Source organism: Mchenga conophoros, linkage group LG12 (assembly GCF_057382185.1).
Source record: "Mchenga conophoros isolate Kocher_MC1m ecotype Shallow Benthic linkage group LG12, M_conophoros_male_GT1.1, whole genome shotgun sequence".
Lineage (NCBI taxonomy): Eukaryota > Metazoa > Chordata > Actinopteri > Cichliformes > Cichlidae > Mchenga > Mchenga conophoros.
In genome coordinates this window covers 15,728,033-15,740,262 of record NC_140537.1, presented here as the reverse complement: position 1 = coordinate 15,740,262, position 12,230 = coordinate 15,728,033, and the positions used below count along the sequence as shown (strand labels likewise).

General features: G+C 41.5%; 2 protein-coding genes across 3 annotated transcripts; one reads left to right on the top strand and one right to left on the bottom strand.

The window, feature by feature from the left end:
• Positions 1-280: 280 nt before the first annotated feature.
• Positions 281-7,230, bottom strand: prkg1l (protein kinase cGMP-dependent 1, like). 2 transcript variants are annotated; one of them, XM_085294012.1, is made up of 20 exons: positions 7,092-7,230; positions 6,220-6,421; positions 5,994-6,108; positions 5,620-5,786; positions 5,134-5,247; positions 3,707-3,812; positions 3,483-3,546; positions 3,226-3,303; positions 2,953-3,047; positions 2,662-2,727; positions 2,472-2,549; positions 2,293-2,389; positions 2,076-2,215; positions 1,902-1,991; positions 1,639-1,780; positions 1,393-1,556; positions 1,170-1,292; positions 909-971; positions 749-815; positions 281-670 (listed from the first exon to the last, which is right to left on the bottom strand). In XM_085294012.1, the coding sequence occupies exons 2-20, from the start codon at positions 6,407-6,409 to the stop codon at positions 587-589; spliced, it is 2,043 nt and encodes a 680-aa protein (XP_085150138.1). In that variant the 5' UTR covers positions 6,410-6,421; positions 7,092-7,230; the 3' UTR covers positions 281-586. The 2 variants fall into 2 exon arrangements, with proteins under 2 accessions (XP_085150138.1, XP_085150137.1); XM_085294011.1 differs by having other exon boundaries at positions 6,220-6,412.
• Positions 7,231-8,080: 850 nt separating this feature from the next.
• On the top strand, positions 8,081-12,198 carry ubl4a (ubiquitin like 4A). Its single transcript, XM_085294010.1, has 4 exons — positions 8,081-8,290; positions 9,562-9,667; positions 9,775-10,013; positions 11,578-12,198. Exons 1-4 carry the CDS (start codon positions 8,243-8,245, stop codon positions 11,683-11,685), a joined length of 501 nt encoding a protein of 166 aa, XP_085150136.1. The 5' UTR covers positions 8,081-8,242; the 3' UTR covers positions 11,686-12,198.
• Positions 12,199-12,230: the final 32 nt, after the last annotated feature.

Below are 12,230 nucleotides of genomic sequence, written 5' to 3'. Positions count from 1 at the left end.
GGATTCCTTGTGTGCGAGCACTTATTAGGCCAATAAAGCCCATTCTGAATTTAAAGTTGTATTAAAGTTATACAACTTCCTGTGTGTTTGCCTTTCCTTCCGGACCTTGACGTTTTTCTGCAAGACTGGGCCCACACTGACGTAACTTCTTAATTGCATTCATGCATTTGAGGGAGGGATCAAAAGTGATTGTGCAGTCCCCCAGCCCCCCAGCCTACCATTGACAAAGTGAATCTCATGAATCAAAGTTTAAAAGGAAAGAATAGAAAGACACAGCTCATTTGATTAATGAATCTGTTTATTTATTGTTTATTGGATTCGATTTGACTCCAGTTATAGGCTATGTTTGGAAATGTGTAAAGGTTTTATGCAGATACACAGAAAAAACAGTCTTGGCTTAGCGCAGCAGGCAGTATGGATCACTTATCAAACAAAAGCTGCATCAAGTGTTACAGCGGAAAATATTTTTTGTCTTAAACTGTAATGAATTCGTAATGGCAGTAAGTCTGTGGGTAGTCAATTATTCATGGAGACAAAACCTGAAGTAGTGTCTGACAGGATTTTGTTTCCAGTTCACAGAAATCCCTCAGAAATCATCCCAGTCTGTGCACGGCTCCACCGAGTCCTCGGTATAAAGGCCAAATGAACCGCTTCCCAAAAAATGCTTGACCTGAAAAAGACAGAAATAAAAAAAATGACTAACATGAAAAGCTGTAAAGACCAACAGCCAGTATTGAATTTGCCTTACTTTGGGAATAACCGGGGCTGTTAATGTCCTTTCACAAAGTCCGTCCCAGTTGAATCCTTCAAACCATCTGAATAAAAACAGAACATCATAACAACATGTTTCCAAGCAGAGCCTCAATGTTTCTCTCCAGAGTACCCAAAACAAAAATCCATCATCTTACTTGTGTTTCTGAATGTCCCTGGCCCCATTTCTCTGACTGCCCAGTCTCTCTGAGGGATTGCTCCTTGAACAGACCAGCAAATAAGCTGAATTTATAATCAGTTTCTCATCTTTAGGAGGTGGTATTACAGCACACTTGCACTGTTTCTGTCTGGTTTTGTGTGTTGAGGGTGGAAAAAGTGTGAAAAAGCACTAAATAACAATAATTTTAAAAAAAATCTGTCCAAGCTTTCACACTGTGCTTAGTGGCTCATATTCACACCTGCACAGTTTCTTTATGAGACTGGAGGCACTTCTGCTGATGGTTTTTGGAAAGTCGACCTGATCGATGCCACGAATTGTTGCAGTGAGAATTTTCAGGGGGTCAGAGTGGCTGAATGGGAGCCTGGAGAGGAGAACAGGTGGCCGTCAAGATAACTTCAATCTGCAATCGGAAAAATATGCTGGAAAAAAAGGAGGGTTGTCCAAAAATTTGAAAAGCTTACCTACCACTCAGAAGTTCAAACACAAAAACACCCAGCGACCACAAGTCTGCACACATGTTGTGGCCTTTGCTCGAGATGATTTCAGGTGCCATGTAGCCCAGCGTACCACAAAACGTCCACGTTTTCTTACCCACCTCAACCTTCTTTAGACACCTGGAGCCAACCTGCAAGAGACAGATATGAGTACATTTGCTCTCACCTCTGCTACATTTCATTTAACAAGACGTGACGTTAAGATTGTAGTACCAGCTTGGCATAACCATGCTCATCCAGAAGAACATGTTCAGGCTTGAGGTCCCTATAGATGACACCTTGACAGTGCAGAAAGGACAAGGCCTTTACAACACAAGCTGTGTAGAACCTGGTGCTCCATTCATCCAAATATCCTCTGAAACAGTTTGGAGAAGTGGCTGACATGAGGTGCAGGCCATTTAATATTTTACTGTGAGGAAACACAGTGGGACTACAAATACAGGCCTCAAATATTCCGTTTATTCTTAAGTACTTACTTGTCTTTGAGTAGATTAGATAAATCTCCACCAAGACAAGCTTCTGTCAAAACATACAGACGCTCTGCATCTTTAAAGGTGTTGTGCAGCCTGTGATCAATGAAAATAAAAATTACTTTAGATCTTTCTACTCAGCATCAACAATATTTTACTAGACCTAAGTATGGGACACACCTGACTATAAATGAACAGCAGGTCTCCATTAGGATGTGGCTTTCTCTCTGGATGTGCTCTCGTTGGCCACTGCTGACAATCAGCTTCTTCTTGAGGACCCTCATGGCAAAAGGACACTTTGTCTTGCTCTTCAGTTGCACCTTACAGAGAACAGAAGTAAATGCATTACATTATAGACACATCGCCGAGGGCGAGCTGCTTGCAGATTGACCCTCACCAGGTCTACGTGACCAAACTCTCCGACCCCCAAAGGGCAAATAATCTGGAAATCACTTAAGGTGGAAGTAGACAGGAGGGTAGGATCCGCATCTGAGCTGCTTACAAGGAAAACAGGGGTGAGCTTTTATTCTGGGTCTTCTGTATATAGAAATGAAACAGTGTTTTAACGCTCCTCACTAGACTTCAGGTTCATTGTTTTGTTGCTCCTCTTGACTGCAATCAGGTGTCAAGCCTTCAATGATGCCCTTAAAGGTGCTGTAGTACAGACAATTACGAATATTCACGTTAGATAAAGCACATTTTCAAATCAGAGAGTAATGTGACAGCTGAATCACTTACAGTTTGTGAACAAAAAATATCCACTTACTCTCTGTCTATTACCAGGCACGTAACTCCTCCAGCAGCTATCACACTCACAGTCCGAATGTCCTCTCTGAAGACAAGCAAGTATCACAAAAGTATCACAAAATAAAACACAAGACTATCAATGTATATATATATATATATATATATATATATATATATATATATATGTGTGTGTGTGTGTGTGTGTGTGTGTGTGTGTGTGTGTGTGTGTGTGTGTGTGTGTGTGCTTTTTCATTATATGTGCAGAAATTTCTTTATAGCATCATCTGAAGGAGCTTTTTTTCCTTCTTACCCCCACAGAGCCTTTTCTCCAAACCACTGTCTCTCAGAGAGCTTAGAAAGAACTACCTGTTCTTCCTGCTCTTGCCCCTTTTCTGTCACTTTCACCTGTCAAATGTAATGAAAAAAGAGGTAATGGTGATGAGCGCAACGCACCAAAGTAAATTATCACCATCATAAAGTCATTTCCGCCACTGCTTTGACATTTCTGTCATCCAGGCTGTAAATCTTTTCCTCAGAAAGCCCCCCTTGATCTGCGCAGCAGGATGAGAGCAGAACACTTTACCTGGCCTTTGCTGATGATATAAAAGGTGTCTCCTGTGGCCCCTTGTCGAATGACGTACTCGCCATCGGCGTAATGTGTCTGTGGAAGGCAAATGAAAACCGACAGCAGTGTGACCAGTGGAAAAATATCAATAAAACAAAGAAGGGTTCATCCAGAGAGCTTTCTTTGCACTTATAGAGGCACTGCATGTAAACATTTACCTCATCTATTAGCTGGATACACTAGTGTGCTTCACAGTTAAATAACTTCAAGTGTACCTCTTCCATGAGATCCGACATTTTCATGAGGACATCTGCTGGCAGCGACTGGAGGAAGGGAATGCTGCACACAGATACAAACAAAAAGCACTGGATATCATCCGCAATAGCTCATGTAGGTGCATGAGGACAATGAGCAGATACCGTGCTCAGAGGTAAAAGCCTACACGGCCCATCAAAGCAGCTTTTTGGAGCTGCTCCATGTGCATCAGTCTGATTTTCACCTGCTAAGAAGCTCCACTGAATGGGAAAGGCGCTTGAGACCACTCTGCATGATTATGGTCTGGTAGCTCTTGCGATCCACAACCCACAGCCTGCTGTCCGTTCGTGCTGCAGATCAAAACACAGAGGAAAACGCTGTGTCAGTGACAGATGAGTGAAAGCACTATCGAGACTCACGCTGCCTGTGATGGATGTGGACGTGCAGCCAGTAAGTAGGCCAGGATTTCATTAGAAATGCTTACCGTGTATCGTAAAAACTAAAAATACTTGTTTTCCTTGCAGAGGTCAGTTGATATCAATCAAATCTAATTTCCTTCAGCCATCATCACCATCTTTCTTTCTAATAGAGCTTGAAAGAGAGTGTCGTTAATTAATAATGACCAGTATTGATTGATTCACTGAACCTTCCTGCAAACGGAAGACGACGTCCCCACCAGACAGTCTAATAAGATCGAGCATCTGATTATTGTGGTGCAGTCCTTGTCTCAGTTCCCTGTTTTTGGATACAAACCAAACTTTGTCGCTTTACCTTTGTATGGCACACGGCGTGCAGCCATTAGTTTTTAATTTAATCTCTTGTACCAGATATGATGGGAAAAAAGGTAATTTCAGGTCAGGAAGGAGATAAATGCAACAGGCCTTAAATGGATTGAAAAAAAGAGGGTACATGGAACAAGGGGGAGCAGCGAGCAGACATCAAATGAGTTTTGTTACCAGAGAGCAGACAAATGTAGAACAGTGAATTGGAAAGGCTGCCTGGTTGCAGGACAAAGAAAGGAGTTTTTAAAAAAGGGGAGGAATGGGATGCTTTTGGGACCAAACAAGACAAAACAGACAGATTTTTCAATTTAAACTAATCCGGCCATTTTCACAGCCTATTTATTTGTGAAACCAGGTCAGACACACGCAGCCACGGCTGAAAAGGTTTTCCCACAGGACTCTGCGATCGGATCCTCAAAGGAAATGATAGCACAGTTTCTGCTTGTAAGAGGGGGAAAAAATCACCACAAAAGCACAGATGAGAGGTTGCAACGCAGCGGTCATTAAATCGAGATCGTTTACAAGAAGATTATTTTTAAATGTTTGCAAGATGCTGAGATGCTGGATTGCAGGGAGGAGATGTGGCGGTCCAGGCAGCCTTGTTAAGCGGCAAAAACCAAGGATGCTTTAAATTCCTCACATCTGATAGAAGGCCATGCAAAGCTGTTGTAAAATCTCAGAGGGTCTTTTGATTTCGAATTCAACAGGCGTCTTTTGTCCGAGGCCACAGCCAGAAATCTTACCGCTTGTGAAATTCGCTTAAACTAGAATTATTTATATTCTCGCCGAATCAGAGATAATCACAGAGAAATTCTTCAGGTTGACAGCTCTCCTGTGACATCTGCGCGCAATTATAAAATAAAGAAGCCGATGCAAAGCTTTGATATACCTGACACAGAGTAGGTGTGGGTGCAGTTGTAAAGGAGCGCTAGCTCTCCAAACATGTCTTCTGGTTCAACTGTGAGCAGCTTCAGTCCATCTTTCATCATTTCCAGCCTCCCTTCTGCGAATAAACAAACACTGGGTGAAGGACGACGCAGAGAAGTGGGTTTTATGTCAGATAATGTACAGACTGAGAGAGATATACAGCACAAACAACAGAAAGGCAAGGCAACCGGAGATAAACAGCCTCTCCGTCTCCTCAGGCTCAAGCTGATATTTCAACCCAAACTAGAAATGTGTTGCTCCACACGCTGTCACTTTGTTGGGTTTCTATTTGCTTCTGCTTATCAGTACAAGAATTTAAATATAAAGATATGATCAAGCTCATCATTTAATCAGTCTGTCCTTAAGCATCTGACATCTCAAGGAAGCCTTAATAAATATCCTCGTGTGTGATTAATGGCGGCCATTGTGAGAGGAAAAAAGGATTTACCTTCCAAAACGTAAGCCTGAGCCCCAGTGGTCCCCTCCTGAATAACATAGCAGCCTTGATTGATGGTGGTGGAATGCATGCAAGCGATGATGGCTCTGATTTCTCCTTCATCAAGGTGCTTCAGCAAGTCGTTTCTCAGAAATGATGCCCGAATCAGCCTCTGGGACCTGAGGACATGAGGAAACGATATCAAATTTGCAGGTGAGGATGAGTTATTAAACAGTGTCAATTGCTTGAGCGTCTGACAATGAATAAAAAAAGCATTGGTTCATCATGAGTCATGCAGTCAGCAGTCAGTGAGCCTTGAACATGCATGAATGTAATTTTTCAATCTGAGCAGGTGTAGCTCTGAAGGGAACACTGTGTCCTCTTACTCGTGGCTTTTGTCACAGCTTCTCTGTGAAACCAAGGCAAGAGTCACTGGGTCCAGAGTGAGGGGCTCACAAATCACCGTCTGCCTTCTGGGTCTCTTGTTGTCATCAGTTTGAGCTGAGGTAGAAGCAAAAAAATAAAGAATAAAAAAAGTCAGGGAAATTTAACAGAACTCTATATCAGTCCTAATAAGCCTTGCAATTATTAGAACAGCACAAAACTGCCTACATGCACTGACTGCAGAGGATCCTGGGAGGGAGACAGTGGTTCTGTAGCGGTCTAGTTCTTCCTGCAGCCGCCGGATGAGTTCATCCTTTGTGTCCAGCTCAAGCTCCAGCTCATCTATCAGCGTGTCCCTCTGGCGAAGCTCCTCAATCTTTAGTTGCAAAGCAAACTGAAGGTCCCGAAGTGTCCCCATCACCTGCAAACACTAGCAGACTTCATCTATGCTTTTTACAAAGAGCCATCCATAGAGTATATACATTCCTACAGCTCTTATGCAGTATGGATCTATCTATAACAAACTTGATCTCTGTCTGATTTTGATCTACACACCTCTTTATTATTTAGCTAATCCATTCAGGTGTAATGGCTTCTACCTGGATAAGAGCATAGATCCACCTGTTTTGGGCTTCTTGTACATTTCCACACCTATACGTGTGTTCATATGTTTATGAGCACATTAATGTTCACTGCAAATGAGTCACAGGTAAGGTATAGCTCCACATTGCAAGCATTAGCTCTAGTCTATTGTTCTGCATCTCTATACATAATTCAAGCCACATTAAGACAAAATAGAAAGAAAGTAGAAATGAAATGCTTGCACAGTAAATGTTAGTGCAAACTTCCTGCTGGGTCCCACACAAAAGTCTTAACAGGAATGAAAACATAAAAATAAGATTGGATTTTCCATGTGACTGTTAGGCGTGGCTGATGCTTTCACGATGATTTTTTCTTTTTTTTTAATCTTTGCTGCTTATACGCTGTTATGTTTCTAATTGACTATCTGTTAGCACAGATGAGGCTGTGTCCGCAAACTGTATTAATGCTGTGCGATATTTCACACCATAAACAAACAAATGAACACAAACATCACTTACCACACGCAGCCTGTATGGCGTTATGGGGGTCTCTTTCACCGGCGTGTTTTGGCCTGGTTTGGTTGCAGACTGTTCACTCGACAGGTGCACATCCCGTCTGTAAGTGCCCAGCTGAAGGATGCTCTCCTCTCTTGCTCGCGGCTGTCCGGGGCTGGGCACAGACAGCAGGCAATCACATGACCCACACGGTGGAAACCATGCGGGGAGGGTGAGATGAGAAACGTGTGGACCGGATCCCATCTGGGTCACGGGGTCCTCAGGGTGTTCCTGAGCCTTGGGAGTAGGTGGGGATCCGGCAAAATGTGCAATGCATGTTAATGATTGTATGCCCAACCGATCATAAAGCAGGTTAAAGGCTGGCCGTGTGCACCGATCAAAGATTTATTCGTTTTCTCTCCATAGCAGATGTGCAGCCATCCTAATATAATTTTACCTTATATCATGTTTTTTATTTTCTCAGTAAAGGCTTGATATGTATTTGATGTAGGTGCATAAAGTAACAAAATAAATGTTACTCTGCATTTGGACGGCAAGTAGTTTTCCGATAACTACAGTTTCAAACTACATGTGATGATGAGTTATGGTAACAACGCTATAATGTTGCAATAATGTGAGGCATTAATAGGAAAATCAGTTATAAGTTACTGTGTTCACCACGATACTAGTAAAAACACGCTAGAGTCATGCAGCCTTAGTCCACTTTATTTAAACACAATTTCCCTGTGTGTTATTTAAACACACAAAAAGGAAAAAAATGTTTTAAAAACGTAATAAATTAGCCCTGGTGTAGCATTGTTGATAATATTACTAATAGCCGCGTTATAAGTCAAAGTTGTAAGCCTTTTTGAGTTTTCCCATCCTCTTTTTTTCTTTTTAATATTCAACTGCGGCATAATTAGGAGAAAATAAATGGATTATTGTTTGTTTTTGTTGTTATGACACTTTCCTCCGAAGGCTGGTGTAGCTGCCATGCCACACTCCGGCCAGCGCGCGGCGGTAGTGGGATGCGGGAGAAGAAAATGGGCCGTTGGCAAGCAAAGAATCGCGAGCTGATAAAGTAGCTGTACTCTGAAGCAGCACACTTCGGGAGGCTTTGTTACTTTATCTTTATTGTTGTGTAATTTTTTTGTTTTTTGAAAGCATATTCAAAAATGATCCTCACGGTGAAACCGCTTCAAGGAAAAGAGTGCAGCGTACAGGTGAGTGAAGTACCGCTGCGCTAGCTCACCGCCTCTTGCTAACTGCGATCGCAGCTAGCAGTTTAGCCGAGCCAGCATTGGCATGTCACATGCCGAGCTGCCTTTAGAAAAACGGCTACGCATATGTTTTTTGAAGTAATAAAATAGCCTGTCAGAAATACTGGGATTCAGTGCTACACACTGTAGCCTACACTAGCCGGTTGTATGGGCATTTCTCCTCAGAGTCATTGATGTTATAGTGGCTGGCGTGCTAGCCAAATCCTGGATAAGATGTTGCATACAATCTCGCCTGACAACAGCTGACTAGTAGCATTTGAAGCCGGTCTTTGTGATTTCGGGTAAAGAAAAAAAAGGGGAAGTCCTATCTTAGGAAAACACTTTTTCGTGCAGTAAGACCAATATAGCTGTCAGTTAGCTTTAGCCTCAGTCTGTCTCTCACAAAGCTAATTTTTAAAACATTATGAAGCACAAACTGGATTTTTTTTTTCTAAAATTGTTTAAAAATTCTGTGTTCAGCAGAGAAGTGGTTCCATGCACAACATCTACGCTATTACAGTGATTACAGCCATTTCGTTTAAAATGTTAGCCAGAGTGCACTTTATTTATTTATTTTTTAGAGAAAGGGGCCTCTACAAAGGTCAGTACAAAGCGGGGATGTCACTTATTTATATCCCCTTTCTGTTTTTTGCTGCTGTGTTTTTGGTCACTATCCTGTTGCATAACCCAAAGGCGTTTGAGTGTTAGAGGACAAACTAATGACCGGACATTCTACCAGAAAATCCTGAAGGATAGAGCAGAATTCATGGTTCCATCAATTACACGAAGTCTTCCAGGTCTCGAAACAGCAAAGCAGCCCCACCATCACACTACCTCCACTGTGTTTTACACCAGATGTAACACAGAACTCAAACTCTTCAAAAAGTTCAGTTCTTTTCTCGTCAGTCTAAAGAATATTTCCCAAAAAGTTTTGGGGATCATCAAGATGCTTTTTGGCAAATGTGAGATAGGTGTGTGTGTGTGTGTGTGTGTGTGTGTGTGTGTGTGTGTGTGTGTGTGCGTGTGTGTGTGTGTGCGTGCGTGCGTGTGTGTTGTTTTGTTTTGTTTTGTTCAAAATATGCCAAAAAACAAGAAATCAAGAATGGGACAAATACTCTTTTACAGCACTGTGTGCTGTGTAATTTAAACGCTGTTCAGCTGCACAGAAAGAAAACAGCTAGCGTCATGCTCTTAAATTACACATGTACTACATGATTGGGTTGTTTATCTTCCAGGTGACTGAAGACGAAAAGGTCTCCACAGTGAAGGAGCTTGTATCTGAACGTCTCAACATACCAGCAAACCAACAACGGTTACTCTACAAAGGGAAAGCTCTAGCAGGTAGATGTGGCAACAGTGCCACATTTGATGGCAGCATTTGTTAATACTTTTCTGCATGCATCATATGTAAATTTTTAATGGCAATACATTATATCACTCTCCCTCAGATGAACACAGACTGAGTGATTACTCTATTGGTCCTGAAGCTAAATTGAATCTGGTAATCCGTCCCGTGGGAGAGAGGACTGCAGCTTCAGGGACAGCAGCACCAGGCGGCGGTGGTAGCTGTAGCAGCACCAGCAGCGGAAGCAGCACACAGGGAGGAGTATGGCAGACCATCTCCACTATACTTGCTAGACACTTTAGTCCGGCAGATGCAGCAAAGGTTCATGAACAGCTTATTAAGGTATATAAATGCAGCATCATCTATTTTTTTTCGTCACACAAGTTGACAGCTGTGCATATTTAATAAATGTAAAATATTAAAGTTGAAAGGGCCAGTTATGGATGATTTATGAACATGTAGTGGTAACAATGAGATACTAATTTAATTTCTGGAAATCTATTATTAATAATTACTACAATATTTGTATAATGCTTTTATCTTTTAATGAGAACGGATTTTACTGTAGAAAGTCGGTGTACTGACAACTCTTGAGTAGGGCTGTGCGATATGACCAAAATCTCATATCCCGATATAAGACATTTATCGTCCGATAACGATATAAATCACAAAAATTTTACATTTTCTGTACATTCTGAGAATCGCGGGCAGCTCGACTTGCGTAAAGTGTTTCCAGCTGGGCGTCGTGTACCTGGAGTCGAGTGTTTTAACCGATGCATGAAACTACACATTTTTAGACATAAGTTGTAACGGCCGCTGTTTTCTTTGTGAGTATTTATTACACGGCGTGCTGCAGGGAAAAGCCTGTTCTAACGTTTGAGTCTAAGGTTTATTTTTTTTTTAGCACCTGTCAGCACTTTTTTGCTTCTCATCCTTAAGTACTCTGCATACTCTTTTACGTGATTAAGTTTATTTTGAAAAGTCTCAACAGGATCTTGAGCTTTATTGTGAAAGGTTTATGTGGAAGATAAACAAGCGGACACGCAATGGTTTTACTGTCGTTGTTGCTAACGACAACGCATAAAAACAGGCGCTTGTCTGTCCATAGTGTGGTTATATTAAATATAAGAGAAAGAGATAACTTTAAGAAATTAATATAGTGACCATCAAAACGATGAAAAAATATTGCCGTAAACAGTTTATTTTGCGACACCACGAAACAAATGATAGCGTAAAATGAAACGATAGATGTTTTTATATTGTCATCCGATATATATCCTTATATCGAACAGCCCTACTCTTGAGTTTGTTAGTTGATCAGCTCCTATCCATCCAACTGTGCTCACTAATTAGAAGCTACATTCAGCTGCTCCCTCATTCACGAGGCGTTGCCACAGCAGGTAGCTCTGCATGCCTTCCCAACGAAACCCCAAAGGGATTCATGTCTCCTCCTTTCGCTTGTTAGGCAAATATGTAAACCACTAAACTATGGAGCCACTAATTATGCTGGGCTAAATAATTAATTGAACAACTCAGACCAGTAGCAGCCAGACATGCGTGTGTGTTTGAAGGGGGGGGGATGAAGCAAAATCTAGTTTGGCCTTTTGCTGCCAAATTCTGTTGTTATCCTGAAATTGTTTAATTATTTGCGTGCAAATAATTTTAACATCATTACAAAACAAACAGTCAAAATTGCAAATTAGCTTACCTCCACTTGCGTCTACACTTTTTGGACTTAACAAACTCCTTTTAAGAGCAACAAAAATGTTTCTGAAGGTCATGCTTCCAGTCCTTCATGCATTATTTCTAAGCCAGAACATGTTGTAAATAAATGCACTGAAATGTTTTTAACCTGCTACTTTTCAATATGTTTTTATTTCTTTTTTACTTTCTTTCTTTTCTCAAGGACTATGAACGTTCCCTTCGACAGCTTAGCCTCGATGACATTGAGCGCTTAGCGGGGAGGTTGCTTCATCCGGAGGGCGAGGGCATGGACACCTCATACATGGACTAAGAATGCATAGCTTGAAGCTGTTTTTTTCCAATTGTTGTTTGAGAGACGCTCAGTGCTTTGACATGCATACGGTGTTCAGAGTGTTAGACTGTGAAAAATACAATGTCATTTTTCTTACAGAGAGCCCCAGGGTGAGCATGGATAACACTGATTGTTTATCTCAGCAATAGGGCTTTCTTATCTTGGATGAGAAAACTTGGCCTCTTGAAATTGGCCCTTGTCATTGGTGGCACAGTAACCTCGACCTGATCACATAATATCTGAATACAAAGGAGTCCATTTATGAAGCTGTCTTCACATGATCTCTGGCTGCTACAAATTCCAGGGGACACTAACTTCTAATGGAGGGTATTTATTAGTAATATTTGGGTTGCGTGATGACTGGGTGTTTCCTGTTATAACCATCTGTGCAAAGTTCATACATGTTTTATTCTGTAACTTACTGATGGCCATTGTATGTAAATAACATGTTTATATATACAGATATTAAAACACAGGGGGAAAAAAAGCCTATCTTTCCGCTTTTCTTGTGTGCTTTTTAAGTG